This window comes from Trichosurus vulpecula, chromosome 6 (genome assembly GCF_011100635.1).
Source record: "Trichosurus vulpecula isolate mTriVul1 chromosome 6, mTriVul1.pri, whole genome shotgun sequence".
Classification (NCBI taxonomy): domain Eukaryota; kingdom Metazoa; phylum Chordata; class Mammalia; order Diprotodontia; family Phalangeridae; genus Trichosurus; species Trichosurus vulpecula.
Window position 1 is genome coordinate 205,882,071 of NC_050578.1, and position 24,883 is coordinate 205,906,953.

Here is a 24,883-nt window from a genome sequence, read left to right on the forward strand (position 1 = left end):
GAAATATTTATTTCTATATAACTGGTTTCCTTTGTAACCCTCTGTATTTTATTTTAAGCATTTAAAACATTATTCTGAGAAAAGGTCTATAGGCTTCACCAGACTGCCAAAGGGGTCCAGGCCACAAAAAAAATATTAAGAATATCTGCTCTGGTCTGGCCTGTACCTGAGTGTTTAGCCTTGACAAGTGATGGTTCAATTTTTGCTTGAAGCATGTTGGCAAACTACCTAACTCTCACTTCTCTTCAGAAGAGTTCTAATCATTAGGATGCTTTCTTGACATCAAGACTAAATCTGCCTCTGCAGCTTCACTGTTTCTAGTTCTGTTCTGGAGCCTGATGCCTTGATAGTATAATCCTCCTGATACTTAAGCCATCAATCATGTCCCTGGCCCTGAGTCTTTTCTCTGCTAAACATTCCTCCATGACCTTTACCACTATTTTGACCTTGTCCCTTTTCTGGATACTCCCCACTTGGCCAATGTCTCTCTGAAAGTGCGGTGCCCCCGAATGAACACAGCACTACAAATGCCGTCTGACCAAGGCAGACTATCATGGATGCTATCTATGTTTCAGGAAAAGTTTTGTCACCATCTAGGAAAGGACATGGCTAGGGGTGGATCCTTTCAGCAAAAATGATGCTAACAATAGCTAACATGTAGCACTTATCCTGTGCCAGGCACTGTGCTAAGCACTCTACAACTATCTCATTTAGGCCTCACAACACCTCCATGCTGTTGTTACAGTTTAGTCATTTTCAGTTGTGTCTAACTGACCCTTCTTGGCAAAGATACCCGAGTGGTTTGCCATTTCCTTCTCTGGCTCATTTTATAGATGAGGAAACTGAGGCAAATAGGGCTAAGTGACTTGTCCAGGGTCACACAGTTGGTAAATTTCTGGAACTGGATTTGAACCCAGGTCTTCCTGACTCCAGGCCTGGCCCTCTATCCACGGCTTCACTTGGCTGATGAAAATTATGTCACTAAAAATGAGGCGAGCCAAAATGTAGGAGGGTTTGTTTGGTTCTGAACACAGTGGAGTGCGCAGAGTAGGTGCTCGGGAAATAATAATATAAACAGTCATAATTTGTTGAATGAATGAGAGGATTAACATCATTTCGAGGTCTGCTCTCAGGGTGAATGAAGTGCCTTCTCACAGTGTCATATTTGGGTTTTTTCTCCTCTAATCCACATTCTCCTGGACATATCTAACTTGATCTATGGGAATGTTAACAGAAAAGTATGCCCAGAACAACAGACACTGTGGTTCTGCTCTCCTGGATGCTGTTCAGACTCTATCTGGGACTAGCATGGTTTTATCAACACAAGTTTTCCTTCCTTCCATCCTTCCTTCTTTCCTATCTTTCTTTCTTCTTTTCTTTCTTTCTTTCTTCCTTCCTTCCTTCCTTCCTCCCTCCCTTCCTTTTTTCCTTCCTTCTTCCTTTCTATCTCTTCCTTCCTCCTTTCTATCTTTCTTTCATTCATTCTTCCTTCCTTCCTTCTTCTTTCCTATCTTCCTTCCTTCCTTCCTTCTTCTTTCCTTTCTTTCCTCTTTCTTTCTTCCTTCCTTCCTTCCTTCCTTCCTTTCTTTCTTTCTTCCTTCCTTCCTGCCTTCTCATCTTTCTTTTTCCTTCCTTCCTTCCTTCCTTCCTTTCTTTCTATCTCTGTCTCTCTTTCTCTTGGCAGGGTTATTTAACTGGTCAATCAGGGGAATGCTGTCAATAGAGATTGCCTAGATTATAATACAGCATTTGACAAAAATTCCTGTGTTATCAATATAGGTGAGCAAGTGCAAAATGGGCTAGACAACACTAGAGATGGGCAGATCCCAAACTGGTTGAATGAATGGACCCCCAATGGCAGACATTAATATCATCATGGGAGAGGAGTGCCTCAGCTTTCTGTTTCTTGGTGCTATTTAACTTTTTTTTTAACAAGACTTTGAATAAAGGCATAGATGACAAGAAACTGAGAGGGACAGCTAAGACATAGGAAAATACTAGCTAATAATAGCTAACACTCATATAACACTCACTGTGTGCTAAGGCACTATGCTAAGTCCTTTCCAGTTATCTCATTTGCTCCTCACAACAACCCTAGAAGGTAGGTGCTTTTACCTCCACTTCACAGATGAGTAAATCCAAGCAAACAAAGGTTAAATGACCGGCCCAGTGTCATCACACAGCCAGTGTCTGAGACCACATTTGAACTCAGGACTTCCTGAGCCCAAGCCCAGCACTCTGTCCACTGCATACTGCTTTGCTGCCTACGAAACAGGATCCAGAAATATCTCAGTAGGCTAGAATGGTGGGCAGAAACTACTAAGAAGGAATTTAAACACTTTACAAGCAAGGAATCACAGAGGAGAAATGATAGAAAAGATCATCATGGAAATATGAACTGCTGATGTAGGAAGAGGAAGGATTAACTGTTGCATGGCCTCCTTGAACCATAGCCACACAATGTCAAAAGAAGTAAAAGATGGTGTCCAGCGTAATGGAGAGGCTGCTTTGTTGAAAACCTGTGGGAGGCCAAGGATGAGAGTCACACAGGATGAGCAGACATGGTAGGGAGAAATCTGCATCTTTGGAGAGAAAACCCACATAGCTGAGATCACAGATATATGGAATATTGATGTGTAAATTTAAAATGTTTGGAGTAAAAAGTGTCTCAAAAATGCAAGAATGGGAAGGCATGTCTATATTATCAGTTCTTGTGAAAAGGATCTGGAGGTCTTAGTAGACTTCAAGCTCCATATGAATTAATAGTGTGATACAGCAGCACGGTGACTACTGGTTAGGCATGCTGTTAAACTTACTGGAGGTACACATTAGCCTGGATGATTTTTGAGGTCCTTTACAAATCTGAGGTTCTATGGCTGTATAAATGCATCCTAAGAATGTGCTGGTTAGCTTGTGGTCGTACCATACTGTTGATTCATACCGGACTTGACAATCGTTTTCCTGTTTCTCTACTCCCACATCTCTAGCAGGTACAGATTGTCTGATGCCTGCTTTGGCTGATCCAATGCTAGGATAACTCTCCTTCTCTTACCCTTCTGGTCTAACTGGTACTCCATGCTTTTCCCTAACATTCCATATCTCTGTCTCCACTGACCTTTTAGTGACCTAATGCCCAATAGCAGGACATGATCTTGAGCAAGCCACTGACCCTCTCTATTGGCATCATCCCTAGGATGGAAATGCTAATACCTGTCCTATCCAACCCCAAGGGATTGTTGTGAGGAACAGATGAAATATCTTATGAAAATGTTTTGAAAGTATAAGAGCAGAACCCAGATATAGCATCGAATTAATAATAACAATGATATCTAGCATTAATATAGTGCTTTAAAAAGATTTGCACAACACTTTACACACATTATCTCATCTCATCCTCCCTATAACCCTGAGATATAGTTGTGATTTATCTTTCCCATTTTATAGATGAGGAATCTTAGGTTGAGAGAAGTTAAAAGTGATTTGTCCTAGGTCACCCAATTAAATGCCTGCATCAGGATTTGAACTACAGGCTTCCTGACTCCAAGTCTACCAGTCTATCCTCTAAGCCACTTAGATCCCTAAGTATTACATGTACTATACTTAAGAAGTTAGGAATAGTATCTGGACCTGATATAGGAAACTCCCAGATGAGGAAATACTTTATCAATGCAGGCTGACATCTTCTCTGCAACTTAGAGAGTTCCTTGGAGCCTTGTTAGGTTAAACGTCTTGCCCAGAGTCACATGGTCAGTGGGTGTCAGAAGTGGGACTTGGACCCAGTCGGTCCCTGCTCCAAGGCCAGCTCTCTCATGGCTATACCTCTCACTATAAGCAATAGATTCAATAAGCATTGTTATCTATGTTGGGATGTAAGCCCCTTGAGAGCAGGCAGGGGCTATCTCCCCTTTTCCTCTTTCTATCCCAAGAGACTAAGACAGTGCTAGGCATATAGTAAGATCTTGATAAGAATTACATCTTTATTTCAATATATTTGGTTTCTTTTGTAATCCTATGAATTTTATTTTGTACATTTGAGAACATTATTCTAAGGGGTCCATGGGCTTACCAGACTGCCAAAAGGATACATGACCAAAAAAAAAAAAGGAGGCAGGGTGTTTAAGAACTCTGAGACTAAGGTGTCTCCAAGCTATGACATCATTATGGTTTGTCCCACATGTTGCCCAGACTCTAATTTATTATCGTAAAGTCTCCTGAATGAGGTCATCTGTTTATCCATCTATCCATCTATTGATCCATCAATCAGACTACCTACCTATATGTCTTAGGTGCAACAAGTGCTACAGATGGACAATGAGATTGGTCTATGGTTGAACAGGAAAAGATTGACTTGAGTTGTATCTGGGCAGTTGCATATTCAAATGTCATGTGATGCAACTGAAGGTAGATTTCCAATCAAGAGATTACAATCCTGTCTGATACTTATTAACTATGACCATAGAAAACTACTTCATTTTTCAGAGCCTCAGTTTCCTTTTCTGTAATAGTGCATAAAAGAATCAAGTCCATGTGAAGCCATATGGACCATGGCGGGGATGATGGTGGTGCAATTGTTTTGTAGTTACTTTTCTTACTATGGCATCATAGTGTCTTTGTTTTGAATGAATTGTGTATATTAGCTAACTGATACAGGGATGGGGAATCTGGAGCCCTGAGGCCACATGTGGCCTTCTAGGTCCTCAAGTGTGGCCCTTAGACTGAATCCAGTCCTCAAGTGTGGTCCTTTGACTGAATCCAAACAGTTTTGGATTCAAAAAGCCACACTCGAGGACCCAAAGGGCCACATGTGGCCTTGAGCCCGCAGGTTCCCCACCCCTGATAAACTCATTGGTGGGGACTCATGAGCTATAGCTTAAAAGTACTATAGAGAAATTGGCTAAAACCTGTGTGCTGTGAGTTTGGGGAAAACTACTTCTCCACAGAAAAGAGAATGACCTTTGAGGTCAAAGAAATGGAGTGACCTAGTGTGTGAATAAAGACAGGTCCTGAATCTGTATTTTATTTAACAACAGGATAAGCCCACAGATTTTATCTGCAAGGAGGCCTCCACTATCAGCCCCACCTGGGTGTTCTGATTGTCCCAGCAGGATGTTCTAATGGGATTAACTACACAGGAAAACATCTCCACTGGAATAAACCTGAGACCCCAGGTTAACATGTTCTAAAAGTTAAGACATTCTCCTCCAGATCACTCAATATCCTGTCCCTCTTTCACCCCCCTCCTCCCCCACCCCCTAGGGAGAGTGGCTGAGCAGCCTCACCTCCTTTTGTCATCAGTAATTCCCCTCTAAGGCTGTGTAAAACACTTTATCTCTCTTTGTTCCTCGTATTTTCCACCTGGAAACAGCCCATTTGCTGAAACTAATTAAACTTTTTCTCTTCTAGCCTTGCTTCTCCATTTATTGGCCTCCAGTCAAGTGGGACCAAGGAGGATATTGGGCCATCTGGGTTGAGGAATTCCCCAACAAAACCAATCCATAGAGTTATGTAACTGGGAACCCAACATGCAAACTTCTGGGGGCCAAGTTTTACTACACTGTGAGGACTTATAATTCTATCAGAAAGAACTGCACCCTTATAAAGAGTGTAGCCATTGCATTTAACTTGGGACAGTTAGGTGGTGCAGTGGGTAGAGCACTGGGGCCTGGAGTCAGGAAGATTCATTTTCCTGAGTCCAAGTCTGGCCTCAAACACTTACCAGCTGTGTGACTCTGGCAAGTCACTTAACCCTGTTTGCCTCAGTTCCTCACCTGGAAAATAATTTAGACAAGGAAATGGCAAACCACTCCAGTATCTCTGGCAAGAAAACCCCAAATGCAGTCACGAAGAGTCACCACAAAATAGGTGATTTTGAGTTGGGGGAGATCAGGGAAGTCTTCGTGGAAATGATGGTACTTTAATTGGAACTTGATAGAAGAAAAGGATTTTGATAGGCAGAGATGAGATAGGAAAGAAATGTAAAGCTTGGGAGACATCAGTGGGGGTGGGGTGGGTTCCCTGGAACAGCTCATAGTAAAGTTTGATTGGAGCTGGGTGTGCAAAGAGGAATGTGAGCTAAAGCTTGAAAGCTAGGCTGGATACACTTTGTGAAGGACCTTATTGAATGCTAGCTGAAGGAATATTCATTTTATCCTACAGACCAGAGATGTCAAACACAATAGTATTATGGTTTAAATGTTATGCAGCCCTCAGTTCTATTTAAGATTTGTACTGCTGTTCTAGATGATGCAGAGTCACTGAAAGTGTCTGAGCAGGAAAATCTCATGCACATGGTCCGATCTGTGAATCAGAACGCTTACTCTGGCAGCTGTGTAAAGTCAAGTCAGTAAGCATCTATTAGGTACCTCCTGTGTGCCAGACATCATGCTGATTTATACTGTGGAATGGACTGGGGAAGGGAAGGATTAGAAGAAAGGGGTGGGGAAGTGACTGGGCAGGCTGGGAAGTGTTTATTGACATCCGGGAGAGAAGAGCTGAAATGACCAGGAAGGTTCTACCCTGGGGAACCGGTAGGAAATTGGTTTTAGCACTCCTCTTTGTAATTAGGAACATTTGTTGGGAGGAAATAATAAGTTGAATTCTTGGATGAGTCCAGTTTGAAGTCTTGGGATGGGAGGGGAATACCCAGATACAAATATCCCAAAATTAGTTGGAGATAGTGAACTGGAACTCAGGAGAGAGATTGTAAGATACGGACAACAATAAAAACAACTGCAGTAAAAGTAATGATGACATTCACAAAGTGCTTTATGGACATGATCCCAATTCATCCTCATAGCAGTCATGCCCAACTCTTCATGACCCCATTTGGGGTTTTCTTGGCAGAGACACTGAAGTGGTTTGCCATTTCCTTCTCCAGCCCATTTTACAGATGAGGAAACTGAGGCAAACAGGGTGAAGTGACTTGCCCAGGGTTACACAGCTAGTTAGTTCTGATCTGAACTCGAAGTTCCTGACTTCAGGCCTGGTGCTCTATCCACTGTGCCACCTAGCTGCCCTTTTTCATCCTCACAGTCTTCCAGTAAGATGGGGGCTGTTGGTATTCTCATTTTGTAGATTGGGGAAACTGAGAAAGTGAGAGTGTAAGGTGTCCTGCCCTTGCCCCATAGCTAGTAAGTGTCTGAGACAGAATTTGAACTCAGGCCTTCTTGACTGCAAGTGCAGCATTTATGCATTTTGATGCACCCAGAGATGCTAATTGAAGCCATTAAACTGGATGAGATTAGTGTCAGAATGTAGAGAAGAGAGAAGGGGTAAGAACCATGAAGAATCAAGTTCCTCTTTAGAAAGCAGGAAGGAAGACCCAACACCTCACTTTTGAAACCTTCCTTTACTCCCCTCTAAGGTCAGAGTAGCTGCTTCTTCTTCTTCTTCTTCTTCTTCTTCTTCTTCTTCTTCTTCTTCTTCTTCTTCTTCTTCTTCTTCTTCTTCTTTTTCTTCTTCTTCTCCTTCTCCTTCTCCTTCTCTTTCTTCTCTTTTTCTTCTTCTTCTCTTCCTCCTCCTCCACTTCTTTCTCCTCCTCCTCTTTTTCCTCCTCTTCCTCCTCCTCTTTTTTTCCTCCTCCTCTTTCTCCTCCTCTTCCTCCTTCTCTTTTTCCTCCTCCTCCTCTTTCTCCTCTTCCTTCTCCTGCTTCTCCTCCTCCTTCTCTTTCTTCTCCTCCTCCTCCTTCTTCTCCTCTTCTTCCTCCTTCTTCTCCTTCTCCTCCTTTTTTTTTTGGTCTTACAGTTAAGTCTTGGGCATAAAGAGGGCTGGAAAATGTTCTGAGGGAGTGGGGTGGATCAGAGTAATACCATATATTTTTTTCCCATTAGATCCTAGCTTCCAAGGAACAGTGGCAGATAAGTATTATAAACACACCCACAGACCAGGTCATTTCCTGGCAGGACATTGATGCAACTGATCCTGATAAAGAGTCCTGGATGTTAAACCTAGGAAGTAGCAGGGACTCAAGTCAGGTATAAACTCTGTCTGGAAGCCTATTCTGCCAAAGAAGGCTGCCTGCCATAGGGGAACCAAAACACTACGTCGGAAACTTCACAACCTCATCCATGCAAGTCAGAGAATCATAATGTTTACAAACTTAAACAATAACAAAAAACGCATGCAGAAGTGACTGGGTTTTTTCAGACAGTAGCAAGAGCTTTGCATGTCTTAAAGAAAGATAACTATCCCACTTATTTTTGCAAAAAAGAGTGAGATCCTTCTCTTTCTTTCTGTCTCTCCCCTCAACAACAATAGTTCCCAATTCTGACTATTAGTGTGTGAGCCTGAACAAGTCCAGTCACCTCTTGGAGCCTCGGATTCCTTATCTGTAAAATAAGGCAAATGATATCTGTGCTTCCTGTTTGACAAGATGCTGCAAGGAAAGTACTCGGTAAACGATAAAGCTAACCCTGAAATGCCATTACCAGCAACTAGTCCAACTGGTACCTGAACGAGAATGTCCTTTGTAGCCTTGTCCAATAGGCCCATGGACCTTAGATTGGAGCCTTCTAATGAGGGCGAGCCACTCTCTCCTTAGGCAGTCTGTTCTACCTTTTGACCAGTCTAATTATTAAGAAGTATTTTTCATATACGGAGTCTTAATTTGCTTCTCTGCAATTTCCACTGATATTTCCTATCTTTGCCCTTCAAGGTCAAGATGAACAAACCGAATCCGTCTTTCACTTGACAGTCATTCAAATACTTAAAAAGAACTATCCTGTTTCCCATGAATCTTTTCTCCTCTAAACTAACATCTTCAGTTCCTTCAATCTATCCTCACCATAGCAAGAACTTGAGGCCCTTCATCATCTGGCTGCACTTCTCTGGATACTCTCTAGTTTGTCAATATCCTTTGAAAAATATGACACCCACTTAATGCCATATTCACAAAGGGAATTCTCATCCTGAATGCCTTTTATGAACTGTCCCTTTCTATTTGAGTCTGATATCACTAATCAGAATACCTGAGTTTGCTGTTTACTCATCTAGTATCTTCGTTCATTTAAGAACACCACTCTGGATCACAGAATCTTGGAATATCGAAGGAAGGAAGGAAGGAAACAACCATTTATTAAGTGTCTGTTACATGCTGGGAAATGTGCTAAACACTTTTCTAAATATCATTTTATTTGAACTTCACAACCCTGGGATGTTAGGTGCTGTTATTATTCCTATTTTCTAGTTGAAACTGAGGCCAACAGAGGTTTAGTGACTTGCCCAGTGTCACCCAGCTAGTAAACATCTAAGGCCAGACTGGAATTCTGGTCTTCCTGACACCTAGCTAAGTGCTCTATTCTCTGTGCCACCTGGCTACCTCAGGCCAAGGTATCCATACACAGGGCCAAAGGACATCTAGTTCAACTACCCCATGCAGGAATCTTCCTGGGTTCATCCCACTTTTACTCAAATACTCAGTGAATGTGAGCTAACTCCCTCATGAGGTCGTCCATCCCACCTGTGGACATCTCTAACTGTCCTACAATTTTCCTTTATATTGGGTCAAAATTGATTTCATTGGACTGTCCACTCAATTTTTTGAGTTCTGCCCTCTGGAGATGAGCAAGACAAGCCTAGTCTCATTTTCTTATGGTGACCCTTCAGCTATTAGAAAATCATAATCATGACTCTTCCTCTAGATCTTCTCTCTTCTTGGCTAAGTACCCCTAATTCTTTCAACTATTTCCCACATTATAAGGTTCCTGTACCTCACACCATTCTAGACTCAACTTCCTTCTTGGTGCCCTTTACTCACTGACATCATGCCTCAAAGCCATAACAAATATATGTGAGCAAGCTAAACCCAGATTATGGACTAAGCATTTGTGAATATAGACAGAAGGTCAAGGATCAAATTCAGATGATGGATCCTACTGAAAAAGCCTTTTGGGGAACCTTGGTAGATGGGGAAGGTGGTGGTGGGGATGTAGATTACATGTCAGATTCTTAATCCCAAGGCACTGATGGTGTCACGGACTTATAGACATTGTTAAATAGAGATAACACATTTGAAAGCTAGGAAACCACATTGGTGGGAAAACAAAATGCTTGTCACCAACAGCTAAACACCTCTCAAATAAAAACTCCCCATCCAGAAATGCAAACAATGAGGGAAGGTGGCCAATGTTACAAGTTTCTGTTGATGGGGGTGGGGAGAGAGCAAATGACAGAGGTTTCTGTCATCTATTGTTACTTACAGAAAGTAAGCATTTGAATAATTTTCTCTTAAGAGAACTTTATCTTTCACTTGGGCATAAGGCTTCCCTTCTCTGGCCTTCCCTTTCCTCTTTCATAAAATTGGGGAGGAGTTTGATCTATGTCAAGGGTTCTTAAAGCTGGGGTCCATGAACTTGTTTAAAAATATGTTTTCATGTATTTCAATGTAATTGCTTTCTTTCTTAATCTCGTGTAGTTCATTTTATTCATTTAAAAAGATCATCCTGAGAAGTCTCTAGGCTTCACCAGATTGCCAAAATGGTCCAAAAGGACACAGAAAAGATAAAAAAAAAAAATGAAACCAATCCTGACCTAAATGATTTCTTAGAATCTGGACATTCTAGGTTCTAGGTCAGGGGGTGGGGAACCTGCAGCCTTAAGGCTACATATAGGATACATATTCTAGGTCCTTGGGTGCAGCCTTTTGACTGAGTCCAAGTTTTACAGAACAAATTCTTTAAATAAAGGGATTTGTTGTGAGAAGTTTAGATTCAATCAAAGGGCCACACTTGAGATCAAGGCCACAGGTTCCCCACCTCTGTTCTAGGTACTAAAACCCTTCTAGCTCTGATTTGTGTATCAAAGGAATTGAGCAAAGTATAACATTCTATTTTGAATCTGAATCAAAATTGGATAGCCTGAGGCAGCATTTTATACTTTGCACAATCACTACTTAACTTCACTAAGGACTGATTATTGGGGGTACCCAAGTCTGCTCCTACTTTCCAGAATTCCTTCAAGTCACCCAAGTGATTTAACAGCCAGATCCTGGCTTTGTGCTCCAAGAAGCTATTGCTTAATCCTGCCCAACTCTTCTGGGCTCTGGCTCAAAACCCAGAAAGATCAGATAAGAAAGGCCACAGCCTTGACTCATTCCTCTCATCTGGGTAACCGTGGCCTTTCCCCATAGTTCCCCGCCTCTCACCCACCCCCTTCCCCAACACCTGGGCTGCTTCCTGGACACCTCCACACCTTAGGGGAATTCAAATGCTCTTGGTATTTAGAACTGGTAGAGATTTTAGCAACAGTGGTATCTAATCCAATTGCCTTAGGACAATGGATCCTAGGGAGAGGAAGTGGTTTGTTTTCTCTTTCTTCTAATCAAACTGTCCCCTTGCTGTTCCTTAGGCACATCATCCTAGGCCCTACTTCCACAGGTCCTACATCCTAGGTCCCACGGCCATGCCTGTGAATGAGAGGTTCCACCTAAGGCTGGGGTGCCTCCTGCTGCTCACCTCCACACAAAGGAGTCTCTAATTTCCTTAAAAACTCAAAACTTTAAAAAATGTGAAAAATGGTTTTTAACACGTAATTGGGGAAAGAAGAAACTATTATTAAAAAAACACAACTTGGGGAACATCTCCTTAACATGCCTCCTCCTACCCTCTCCCAGTTTTTAGAACTTTTTATTTCTTGAAATAACTTTGTATAGACTTATATTGGCTTACTTGAAGACGGATATTCTGTATCCCTGCCTCCCCTCCTCCTATCACAATAGACTATGCATTTCTTCTGGGAAGTTTCATTTTTTAACTTTGGGTCCCCTGTTACTAGCATAGCTCCATGCACATAGCAGACAGTCAAGAAATGTCAGTTGAATTGTTCATGGTCACACTAAGTGACAGGTTCCATATTTAAAACAACATTCCAGAGTGAAAATCCAGGGCACTTTCCACTTAAAATGAAGCTGGTTGAGTGGGACATAGAACACTCTGGGCCTGAGGTCAGGAAGCTGTTTAGTTGTGTCTGACTCTTTGTGACCCCATCTCAGGCCAAGAAGGCCATTTTCATCTCCAGCTCACTTTACAGCTGAGGAAACAGAGGCAAAAGGGTTAAGTGACTTGTCCAGGGTCACACGGCTAGGAAGTATCTGAAGTCAATTTGAATTCAGTTCCTCCTGACTACAGACTTGGCACTCTATGGGAACTCTATATACACTGTGCCACCTGCTTGTCCCAGGTGTCCAGAAGACCTGAGTTCAAATCCTACGTCAGACACTTAATAGCTATGTGACCCCGGGCAATTCAGTTAATCTCTGTTTGCCTCAGTTTCCTTCATAATATAATAACAGTACCTACCTCTAGGGGTTGTAGTGAGGATTAAATGAGATATTTGTAAATTGTTCAGCATAGTCTCTAGCACATAGTAGGCATTATTTAAATGCTCATTTCCTCCCCTACCTCCTGGACAGTCTCCGTGGCTGTTGTAATAGTAATGAAGGTGGGACTTTTTGCTATTCTTCTCTTAAGTGCCTTTAATAATTCTGGCCTTTGTTTGAATGGGGCAGATAAAGTGGGATCTTTTTGTCTTGGAGTATTTCTCAGCACTGAGACAATGGGGAGTCATTGATTTGTATATATGATACGACACTGGGGATGGGGAACTTTCCCTCACCCAGCCTGGGTAACCTCAGAGCCCTCAGGGCTCCGAACAGGATATAATTGAAGGGAGCTTGGCGTTTGAATTTTGGGGCACACTCATGGAAGTAGTGTTGAGACTCTGGGCAAGCTGTAACTGCCCCCCAACTTTGCAACCCAGATGTTGGTACTGGTAACTGTGTGTTGTGATTTGAATCAGACAAGGTCTGTCTGTAGATCTTTGTAATTTCTGTTTGTGTTTGCCTTGAAGTTCAGGGGCCTGATCTTTTCCCCCGAACTGTGAATGATATTTGTATGTTTGATTAAACTGATTAAACTGAGATTGTTAACCCCTTAAAGTTGCTTTCCTTAGTAAAGCAGATTAAAGAATCTGTGTTGGCAGCTTTCTGGGTGCTGGATGTTGGTGGCTCTTGTACCCCTACAGCAGCTGCTAGCAGGTTGTTGCTACAGCTATAGACTCAAAAGTGACGGATAGTTCTCACTAAGAGAAATCCAACTCTTCAGGAATAAGTCAGACTGGGTTTTCCAAAGGTAATTTAGATTGTGGTCCTCCCATATTACCTTCCCCTTTACCTCAGGGAGGGAGGAGGAGCTAGAGACAATTTGTCATTCCTCACACTTTCTAATCTAACCAGTCTGATGAGTATTAACAAAGGAGGTATTCTTTAATTTTGGGGTCTTTCAGAGAATGATTAATGCCCCTGTGCACCTTCTAAAGTCAATCTCTCCTCTTTCTCTCCTTCCTTCTTTCCCTCTTTCCTTTCTCTCTCTCCTCTCTCCCTTTCCTTCCTGCCAACCTGCCTTCCTTCCTTTCTCTCTTCTTTCTCTCCTCTCTCTGTCTCTCTCTCTCTCCTTTCTCTGTCTCTCTCTCCCCTCTTCTCTTCCCCTTTCCTCTTCTCTTCCCCCTTCTCCTTGCTCCTTTCTCTCTCTTTTTCCCTCTCCTTTCCTCTCCTCTTCCCTCCCTCCCCTCCCCTTCTCTCTTTGTCTCTGTGTCTATCTCTGTAATGTAATCCTGTTCTAGACTGGGACTGGCTAGATATCAACAAAGAAACTCCACTTGCTTTCTGTTGCCTCTAGGATACAATACTTTTTATAAAATTTGACATTCAAGGCCTTTTGCAACCTGGCTCCTTCCCAGCTTATTGGAGCATTACTCTCTTTCACATCATTTATGTTCTGGTAAAACTGGCCTACTAGGGGCAGCTAGGTGGTGCAGTGAGTAGAGCACTGGCCCTGGAGTCAGGAGGACCTGAGTTCAAATCTAGCCTCAGACATTTGACACATTTATTAGCTGTGTGACCTTGGGCAAGTCACTTAACCCCAATTGGCCTGCCTTCCCCCCTGCAAAAAAACAAACAAACAAACAAACTGGCCTACTGGACTTTCCTTCTCTACGACATTCCATCTCTAATCCTGAGCCTTATTTTCTCCACCTGTAAAATGACAATAATAACATTCCTACATAACTTCATGAGGGTTTTAGGAAGAAAATGCTCGGTAAACTGTGAAGTACTATTGAAGTTTCTATAGGACCATAGGAAGTAATAAAGAACTATATTATTTTATTATTAATGCAGGCTTTAGAAAACTGCTGGTATTTATGAGACAGCTAGTTTATCGAGCCTCTTTAAGGAAGGTCCACCTGGACTCCTACTCTGTGATCATATAATTAAGTTGGAAGGGACCTTCAAAGTCATCTAGCTCTACTCCTCCATTTCATAGATAACAAGACTGAGGTGAAGGGTTTTGCTCAAGATTACATAGCCTGGAACCCTCTCCCTTCTCCATTGTGACCATTGACCTTCCTGGATTCCTTGAAGTCCCAGCTAAAAGACTGGAAGATGGCAGCTAGGTGGGGCATGAACCTTGGAGTGAGAAGGACCTGAATTCAAATCCAGCCTCAGACACTTACTAGCTGTGCGACCCTGGGCAAGTCACTTAATCCTGATTGCTTCAAAAAAAAAAAAAAACATGGGAAGACAGGTTGCTTTTAAAAGCCAAACAAAGGATTTTAAATTTGATTCTGGAGGTAATAGGGAGCCACTGCAGTTTATTGGACTTACAGGGAAGAGACACGGTCAGAACTGTGCTTTCCGAAAATCATTCAGTGGAAGGTGGATAAGGTGGAAGCTCTTGTAATGGTCTAGGTATGAGGCGATGAAGGACTGAACAAGGGTCATGGTTGTATGAGTGAAGATGGAAATAACAACATAACCATAATAACAGCTGGCATTTATATAGCACTTACAGGGACTTTGCTGAGCACTTTACAATCATTAGCTCATTTGACATGGTTGTTGTTGTTGGTGTTGTTTTTGTCCTTTGTTCTCGAAGAGGACCATGTCAGGGAGATGATGATGTGACTTGCAGTTGACTTTGACTTGAGGGAGGGAGGGCTGTGCAAGGTCATCAACCTCACTTTCTCCTCCAGAGCCATCTGGGTCCAGTGACCAGATATTCACTAGGATGACTGGAGATGGAGGCTATTATTATATTCATCTTATAATTGAGGAAACTGAGGCAAACAGGGGTTAAGCTCATGATCACATAGCTAGTAAATGTGTAGGGCTCATTGTGAACTCAGGTCTTTCTGACTCTAGGCCCAGTGCTCTATCCACTAGTGACAAGATATGGCGACATATTGGAAATATGAGGGGCCCCTTTGTGCTCTTGTACAAGCTGTCCCCAGGCTGCAGACTCCCCCATCCCACCTCTCCCTCTCAGAATTCCCAGCTTCCTGGAAGGCTTGGTTCAAGTACCACCTGCTACAGGAAGGGAAAAGAATGAGCATTTATTAAGCACCTACTGTTCACCAGGCACTGTGTTGTTCTGCTCCTGCCTCAGGTACTTACTAGCCCACTCATATGTTGGTGGGTCTTACACCTCTACAGCAGCTGCTAGCAGATTGTTGCTACAGCTATAGACTCAAAAGTGACTGATAGTTCTCACTAAGAGAACTGTAAGCCTCAATTTTCTCATCAGTCACTAGACAGGGGATAATAATGGCCTCTACCTCCTAGGACTATCCTGAGGATCAAATGAAATAATACATAATAAAAAGAATAATCCTAATGATAGTTAGGATTTACACAGCTTTGCAAATATTGTCTCATTAGATCTTGACAACAACCCTCCCTGCAAGGTAGGGTGCTATTATTATCACCCCCTTTTGGCAGTTGAGGAAACTTAGACAAACAGAGGGTAAGTGACTTGCCTAAGATCACACACACAGTATCTAATGCCAGATTTGAACTCAAGTCTTCCTGACTCCAAGCCCAGCCAGCACTCTACCATTTCACCTAAAGTACTACGGAAATAATTTCTATTTCTTCTTCTTCTTCTTCTTCTTCTTCTTCTTCTTCTTCTTCTTCTTCTTCTTCATTGTTATTCTTACTTACTGAGATATGGCTTATATTTGGAATATTATGGTATAGTTATAATTTGATCAAGCCCTTGAAAATTGCTGTATATCTTGTAGATACCTTGAAATATTAATGTGAATTTTTTTTTAAAATGAAACAAATGTATTAGGTTGTTTTTTTTTTTTTAAACCTCTTCCTTGCTTAGGGGACAACAACAAAAAAATAATTGGGTCTTCTCCTGATTATACAGCTTCATTCCCCAGAAGACGGAGCACTAGAGGGTGTTGGTTTTTTGTTGTGTTTCTGTGCTACCATCACAAAGTCTGTCTTCCAGGCAATAGATTACATTTAAAACACACGGATTTATAGTATGAATAACAAAAGCTTCTTTTAATTACCAAAAGAATCCCAAGGACATCCCCTCTGGGCACTTCCAGAAAGAGTTTATCTCATCCCACCAAAGCAGCCAGGCTTTACCAACAGAAATGTATAGTTATATGATAATAATGCTCTTCATACTAGATTATGTTTTGGGGTGGGAGGTTAGGAGGTGGATGTTGCTGTCACTTCTCTGTGGCTCATGCTGGGTAGGGTTGTCTTACACATGGGGGCATTTTTCATGAAAGAAATCCACCATGATCAGAAAGAGCAGGCCATTTGACTGGAATTCTGGAGACCTGGTTTCTAGAGCTGGCTTTGCCACTAACTGTACCTTCAGTCTTTCTTTAAGATCTGTGAGCCTCAGTTTCCTCATCTGGAAAATGAAAATAATATTTTTTGCCTCACAGTCCCTGCGTTACAGGGTTGTGGTGAGGAAAGCACTTTATAAAGCTGAAATGTGAGCTATTATTATGATCAAGTGGCATAATGCGTACGAAATTGTTTTATAAAACTAAAATAGCATAAACACATGAGAGATTATAGTGATAACTGTTATCATTTCCCTGCAATTGGCTTCTCTTTCCAGCTCCCCTTTGTCTATAGTTTCACCATTCTCCCAGAATCCCTGCAGGATAATCTTACCCTTTGGCTTGCCTTCACTCCTGTATTTAATACTTTTCTAAGTTTTGTCAAATTCCTGTGCAAGCAGAGCCAGAAGCATGGGAAACAGAATGTCTGGTCATTTACCCTGGCCTTCTCAGATTCTGTTCTTCAATTCTTCCTACAGTCTCAATAATCTGTGACTTTGCACCTGGATCTGGATTTGCCTTAAGCCTTTCTGCAGTGCTGTCTGCTTCTTCTGGAACGGACATGTTTAAGTGAGTAATGGTGGCCGAGTGTCTCAATTTCTCCTGAGAACATTGACATTCCTCTGGAGGGTTTTAACCCTTGGCCTCATGTTTTGACAGATCTTTTATTTCTACCCTATTGGTCCTAGCCATCCAGACTCCTGACTCCATGTACATACCACAATCCTGACATGGCAGGCATTTGGTTTCCCATCTGGTAGGCTCTACACCTGATAGTACACTGTGCAGCTGTCAATAACCTCCTTCATTTGGCATTTAAGCCCTGGATAATCTGGCACCACCCTATCTCTCTCAGCTGATTACCTGGTACTATCTTCTCGACAAACTGGCCTTCCTGCTATTCTGTGTCAATAACACCCCATTTTCCATCTCTACATCTTTGCACAGGCTGTCTTGCACCTTCAGAATGCTCTATCTTCTTCTTAGAACCTTTTAGAACCTCTAGGTCCCTTCAAAGCTCAGCTCAACTACTATGCCCTTTCTAGAGACCTTTCCCAATTTTCCACAGTAGTTGGTCACTGTATGTATTTATCCCCATGCCCTAGCAAAATGTGAATCCCTTGATGGCAGAGACTGTCTTACTTTTTTGTCTTCCCCAGTGTCAAGCATGGCACCTGGCATGAAGCAGGTGCTTGATAAAGGCTTGTTGATTGACTTTTTGGTGGGTGGATAGATGGATCACTCAAGGGAGATAGAACGCTAATCAGTACAGTGCTGAACATTTAGAAGCCTTGTAAAATGAATGAATGAATAAATACCATTCAGAAATAAAGCCTGGAAAATTACAAAGAGTTGCAGACCAGGGTTTCCGGATGCTATCTTCACTCCTCTTGTTCACTGAGTACAATTAAATATGGTTCTAACCCCAGTCTATTAAGAACTAAATCCAAGTATACTCTCTATGCAAAAATGTTACAGCTGAAAGTTTAAGTATTAGATCCAGAGTCAACTATTTATTCTAAATATTCACTCATGCTTATAAAGAAGGTATGAAGGTGGGACTTGGGTGGGGGTGGAGTGGGGTAGGCTGGAGAACTGCATGGCTGGTTGGGGCAAAGGTTAGACAAATCCAATTTGAATCTCAGAACAAGCTCTCAATTTAGGAGCCAGATGATGGTTTCAGATTTCAAGCATGTCGCCATGGCAAGCCCACTGGATTCGAGGGCCCAGGTAGGAATTCAGGCTTGCTATGCATAGCTTGCTAGCTATGTGAAGAAGGGTCAGAAGACCCTTCCCCTTTCTTGGCCTTACTTTCACAGTATCTCATGATTTAAAAGAACCTCAGAGACAATCTCTCGCTATTTACCTCACTGGCTTCTTGTGAAGAAAGACACTTTGTGAGCCATAAAGCACAAGAGAAAGATTCGCAGCTATGATAATGTACCTTTTAATGTCAGTCAGTTGTATCATGGGATCTAGAGTCAGAGGAGACCTCAGAAACCAAACCTCCTCATTTTACACATGAATAAATTGACTCCCAGAGGAGGAAAGACAAATGTTCATGGTCATACAGTTAGCATGTCAGAGAACCAGATAACCAGGTTGTGAATTCAGTTTTTTGACTTCAAATACAGTGCTCTTTCTACCTTAGTCCAGCCTCTTGGTACTTATATATTTGGGCAGAAATTTATTGATAGCCAAGCTCCAGGACAAACTGAAGCCACTTTTCCTAAAAATCATCACTCCCCCCAAAAATTACTTTCAAAGAAATTTGAATCCAGCTTATAGGAAACCTCTTTTGGGAAGTATAACTTTGCAAAAAAAAAGTTACAAAAGCCCGGAATCACAGAACTTCAGAGCTGGAAGGGACCTCTCAAAGGTCATCTTGTCCATTCCTTACCTGAACACAAATCACCTGTATGATACTACTGACAAGTAGTCTTCTAGCCTCTGCTAAAAGTCCTGTAGTATGGCAAAATGCTATTCCCCAAGAGAGCCCAATATTTTAATAGTTCTAGTTACTGGGAAAATTTACTTTAAATTGAGCCTAAATGTTCTAATTTGCTTCCCCCCCTCCCCTTTCTATTTTTCATGCCCTCCACAGTCAGACCAAACAAGACCTCTCTTTTCCACATAACAATTCCGGTACCTAGAGAGAACTACCATGGTCACTTTTCCTTTCCACCATCAAGGTTTTTCTTTTCCCAGTTAAACATCCCCAGATTCTTTATATCCTATTTAAATGTCATGGGCTGCAGTCCTCTCTGGAGTCTCCTCAACCCTCCTGGTTACCCTCTGGACTCTCCCAAAGGTAGAGTGTATTATCCCATAGATATAAATCATCCGGAGTACCAATGCCTTACAAAGTGGCACCCGGGGCTGAACACAGTACTCCAGATGGGGTTGGATCAGGGCCAAGTTCACTGGGATGATCACCTCCTTCATTCTGGTTGCTATTTCTCTATTAATGTAGCTTTTGTGGCTTCTGCATCATGACACTGTCTCATACTGTTTGCTGAAAATGACAACATTTGCTGGTAATTCTTCCCAGGTAATTTTCAGGTGATGACAGTGGGTGATATATAAGAGTCATTACTGGGCAGAACAAAGCAAAAGAGAAAATCATTCTTACCTCCAGTCTGGTCCTGTCCACATCTTTGGGCAATTTCACCCGAATTCGGTTTGTGACGATGAGCATATCATAGGGATAAATCTGTTATTAAAAAAAAGAAGAAGAAGAAGAAGAAAGAGCCCAACAGATTTACTCAGAGAGCTCTGGCTGTGCTGGGGGAAGTGGGGAAGGGAAAGAGTGGGTGAGTTTTAAAAATGGCTGAGGGAGTCATACATACTTGGATCCACAATTGACATAGATATTTCACAGGGTAAGAACAAGAAAAAGGACCCTTTTAACCTGGCCAGGCATGAGACTCCTTCCGGGTTCCCTCTTACCTTGTATTCTGTAAGAAAAAGAGGAGGAGACCATGGGAAATTTTAGAAAATATGTATTTATGCTTTCCAGCGCAATTAATTCTCAAAGGTGGTATCTTCATGAACACAATTCCATCATGCAGTAAGATGGCTGCATGCACTGGGATCCTTGCATTGGGTGGGTTAGCTTTCCAACAGCACTAGAAATGGGCATAAATGGCTGGCGACAAGGAATTCTGATTCTTGGTGCTATAAGGCTATGGGATGCCCCAGCGACACTAGCAAGAACTCTAAAGAGCACAAGGTATGGTCCAGGGGTCTGAATACCAAGTGAGAGATCAGCAACTGCTGAGCTTGCATATGTCATCTCAAACCCTGTCTTCTCCTGATGGCCTGAGTCAGGTAGATAAATCTACCTACCTACTTTAATTAACCTATCTGGGAAGTGGGTATTTTAAGGCATAATTTGTGAGTGGTGTTGTGAAAATGACAATATTGACTAGTGTAAAGCATTCGCACAATAGAGAAGTACTAGAGAGTACAGTGTTTGGAGAGTGAAAAGAATCACTGACTTGAAGTCAGGAGTCCTGGGTTCTAGTCTAGGCTCTACTACTGACTCAACAAGTAACTTTAGGCAAACAGTTTAACCTCTCTGTGCCTCAGTTTCCCCTGTAGTCAAGTGAGATGCTACCTCTAGCAACAATCCAGTTCCTTCCTTCCTCAGCTTTTGCTTCCATTGCTCCCTAAACCTAGAATGTCTTCCCACCGTGTCCACCAAATGTGTCTATTGAAGTCTTCAGTATTCTTCATGCACAGTTCAAATGCCATTGTCCCCCATGAAGCAATCACTCCCTCTTCCAGTTGGAAATGATCTTCTTCCTCAGACCTCACAAAGCATTCGGTACTTCTCATGTTCTGATTCTACTTTATTTTGCCTTATAATCATCAGGTAATTATTGGGTACGTGCTATATCCTCCCAGCTAGATGGTAAATTCCATGGGGGCAGAGACCACGTCTTCTTTATCTTTCTATTTCCTCTAAATAGGGCAGTTATTTGCACACAGTAGGTGCTTGAGGTGGTGCACTGTAGTAATAATGCTAGTCTTGGGGCTAGGACAGGGGTGGGGAACCTGCAGCCTCAAAGACACATGTAGCCCGCTAGGTCCTCAAGTATGGCCCTGTGACTGAATCCAAACTTCACAGAATAAATACCCTTAAAAAAGGATTTGTTCTGTAAATGGACTCAGTCAAAAAGCTGTGGCCTGGAGGCTGCAGGTCCTCCACCCCTGGGTCGGGATTTCAAGACCTAACTCCAACATTTCTCAGCTGCATCCCCTTAGACAAGTTAGTTAACCTCTCTGAATTTCGGATTCTCCACCTGTAAAATGGAGACAGTGATAGTCTATAACCTACTTCCCATTGCTGTTGTGTGATCATAATTAAAATCATATATGTAAAGCTTTATACATAGTAAGGCCCTCTGAAAGCATTATCAGATTTGACTTTAAAGCTCTATACTACCGTTAACTATTGTCTGCAGCCTTGCTTAGAGTTCTGATGGTCAAGAAAAGTTCGTCTGGTCAGACACTGCAACCAAGAATCTCACTTGAATTAGATCTGGAATCAACATGGAGCTTAAATGCATGGTATCAAGTGATTATTTTGGTTAGTATGGGTCACATACTTCGGTAGTAATTACAACAATTATTTTTCCTGCATAGGTTACCCCGTAAGAAGCCAGGACAGAGTCAGCATTATCCAAGAATGGGAGATAGCAGGGTATCTCAAAAAGGGGAGAGATGAAAATTAAATTGATTCTCTATGGTAAGATGCAGGAGAGATGAGCCAAGAGTTCGGCATGGAAATCAACTTCTGAGTTAATCATTAAGTCATGGCTGGGTTTTCAGAATGATGCTTGTGGAAATATGTTACTGAGCCCCGCTCCCCTAGATAAGAATAAACACTATGTTAGACCCACTGAAGTCCTAGCTTCATGTACCTCGCATCCCCCAACTGGTATCCTGGTCTGCTTCATATTGGGCCATATTTGCATTCTGGAAAAGAGAGAAAGAGAGAGCAGCAAAGAGAACATTGAATCTGGAAACAGATGGTTGGTCCTTTGGGAAAAGAGGTCTTTCCTTGAGACACAAAACATAAGTCCTAAGGAGAGAATGCAATCTTGGTATCATAGTGCACAGCAGTACTGATCACAGTCACCAGTGGGGAGATTCAGCATGCAGGCACATCTCACATAATGCTACCCACCAACGACATTCCATAGGATCATGGGATCAGAGGTTTAGAGCTGAAAGGGACCATTGAGTCCAACCCTTTCATCTTACAGATAAGGAAACTGAGGCACAGAGAGTTTAAGTGATTTGCAAGAGCCTAGCTAGTCTCTTAAACAGGATTTGAACCCAAGTTTTCATGACTCCAAGGCCAGTACCCTATTTGATTTTACAACAACGTTCTTAAGACATAACCAAATCTCACTGTAATGTTACAATATTTAGTCTACTGCGGATCCTAGCACTCTACTCTCTCTATCCAGTCTGAGACAATGTTTCCTGTCCCATCTTGGCTCCACTCTGCTCAGTTCAGCAGTGACTACCTTCATTTCTAGATGGTCTCAGGCATCTGTGGAGACCAATCGTCAGCTTTCACAATCAAAACTTTGGCTACCCAAGAGTTTGTTCTCCATTTGTTGCTGCTTTTATGAAATGAACTGTGCCACTCCCCCATTCGCTCCCCTCTAACATTTTCTCTCCCAACCTCATGTTTTGGCATAACCAATTAGGTGGGAGTTTAACTGTAATTTGAATTATGCTTCTCATACAACAATACACTGGAAGAGTCCGATTCCAAATCTCCTTAGTCTTCACTTGAACACCAATGATGTTTCACAGTCATCATGTCAGATTAGTTATTCCCTTCTGCTATAACAAGGTCAGTTATTAGATGATTATTTTCCATATTTCTTATGGCTGGGAAGGGATGCTTCAGCATCACTAGCTGGCATAGTAAGAACCATTCTAGAGGCTATTGAATGAACCTGCCACTCATTTCTGCATAAATACATAGCTGCTCATTTAGAAGTCTGTTTGAACTAGACATCCCTTCTTTACCTAAAACAAAAGAAAAGATAACACATGGCTGTGTTTGCAGTCCAAAGATACTTTGAGCCAGGAACCTATGTGAAGCAACTTCAAAAATCCCTTCCCATAAGAACCTATTCCATCTACTTAGAAAACTTGTTGCAAACTCATCTGTGGGCTTTACTATTTATGGAAAGGCAAATTAGAGATAGCAAAATACAAAAAAGGAATCAGGAGGCATGAGTTACTTCCTGTTTTTTCATTTATTTATTTATTTATTTTTAGCATGACCACGGGCAAGTCCCCTTATGCTTTTCTTCTGCCAAATGTAAGCTCCTTGAGGGCAGGAATTGTTTCAATTTTTTTTTTTAACTCCAGCTTCTAGCACAAAGCTTAACACATAGTTGGTGCTTAATTATTGACATTATTAAACTTTCTTCTTGCTCTAAAACTGCATGCCTCTACTTTTGTGAAACTCAATTTCCTTATCTTTCTGGAATTAAACTTTTGGACAGGATGATCTCAAGAGTTCTTTCAAGACCAGCTATTCTATGAGGTTTAGTGGAAAGAGTGCTGGAATGAAACCTAGAGGACCTATCTGGGTTCAAATTCTGGCTGAGTTACTGACAGTGCTGCTTTGGGTAAGTTATTTTCCATCTCTGGGCTTCAGTTCCCCATCTATAAAATGAGGGGTTTGGACCACATGGCTTTTGAGGTCTCTTTCTGCTTTAAATTTATGCTCTTATGATTATTTCAGCTGTAAATCTACGATCCTATGATCCTGTTCTATGCATTCCTGGCATTCTAGGATATGTCAGTATAATAGTAGCTGCTGAGTTTGAGAGAGTAATCCTGCCATCTAGTGTCCTTTATTTTAATCATAAGGTCCTTATACATTTCTTATAAGACACTGGTACTTCACAAAAAGCCAGATGGAATTCAGAAGCAGACCCAAGTGAGATCTTTCCAGGCTCCTACTTTCTTCTACCCGTATCTTAAGGGCACCATGGTTACCATCTCAGTCAGTCTGCCCTCTCTGGATGGCACAGACAACCAGGTGGAGAAGAAAGTCTACTAGATTTGGTTTCTAAAGACTTGGGTTTAGATCCTGACTTGGCTGCACACTATGTGGCACTGGTCCAATTGTTTCTCTTCTCTAGACCTCAGTTTCTTCATCTGTAAAATGAGAGGGGTGGACTAAATCCTTCCAGCTCCCAATTGTTTTAAGTTGAACATTAGTAATAAAATTTTAAAACCTCTCTTATACAAAGAGCTAAATGGATCTTTGTGTCTCTCTTGGATTTATCACTTCAACGGTTGGGTTTGGACCAACTAAACAAACAACTAAACTAAACAAACAACTAAAACTAAGAAGCTAAAAAAGTGTAACAATTTAAGCAACTATGGCCAGTTGTGTGCCAAAGTCCAACTTGGGGCTTTAAAACCACCCAGACAATCTAAGTAGCCTCACACAGGCAAAAGTGTCCAAGAGGTGAGGGGCTTCTAAGTGTATTTCTGCTATTAATCATAATTTTGTACCCCACTCAGTAAACCTCTATTAACTGAAATAAAACAATATACAGTACTGATCATCTACTGTGTCTCTTAGAGGAAATGGGAGAGGAAAATATAGAAATGGATAAGATATAATCTAAGTAACCCAAATCTTCGATTAACTGGAATTTTTTATGTTCTAATTTTAGGAGGCAACAGC

The 24,883-nt window shown here is 41.8% G+C and overlaps 1 protein-coding gene across 19 annotated transcripts in view; it reads right to left on the reverse strand.

The window, feature by feature from the left end:
* Positions 1 to 24,883, reverse strand: part of ABLIM2 (actin binding LIM protein family member 2) — a 313,210-nt gene that overhangs the window by 9,602 nt on the left and 278,725 nt on the right. For 12 of the 19 annotated variants that reach the window (XM_036763471.1, XM_036763486.1, XM_036763482.1 and 9 more), the window contains 3 exons: positions 22,074 to 22,128; positions 20,095 to 20,102; positions 19,778 to 19,858 (listed from right to left, as the gene is read on the reverse strand). In XM_036763471.1, coding sequence (XP_036619366.1) covers positions 19,778 to 19,858; positions 20,095 to 20,102; positions 22,074 to 22,128 — 144 coding nt within the window. The remainder of the gene's footprint in view (positions 1 to 19,777; positions 19,859 to 20,094; positions 20,103 to 22,073; positions 22,129 to 24,883) is intronic. The other 7 variants (XM_036763488.1, XM_036763485.1, XM_036763481.1 and 4 more) reach the window with 1 other exon arrangement.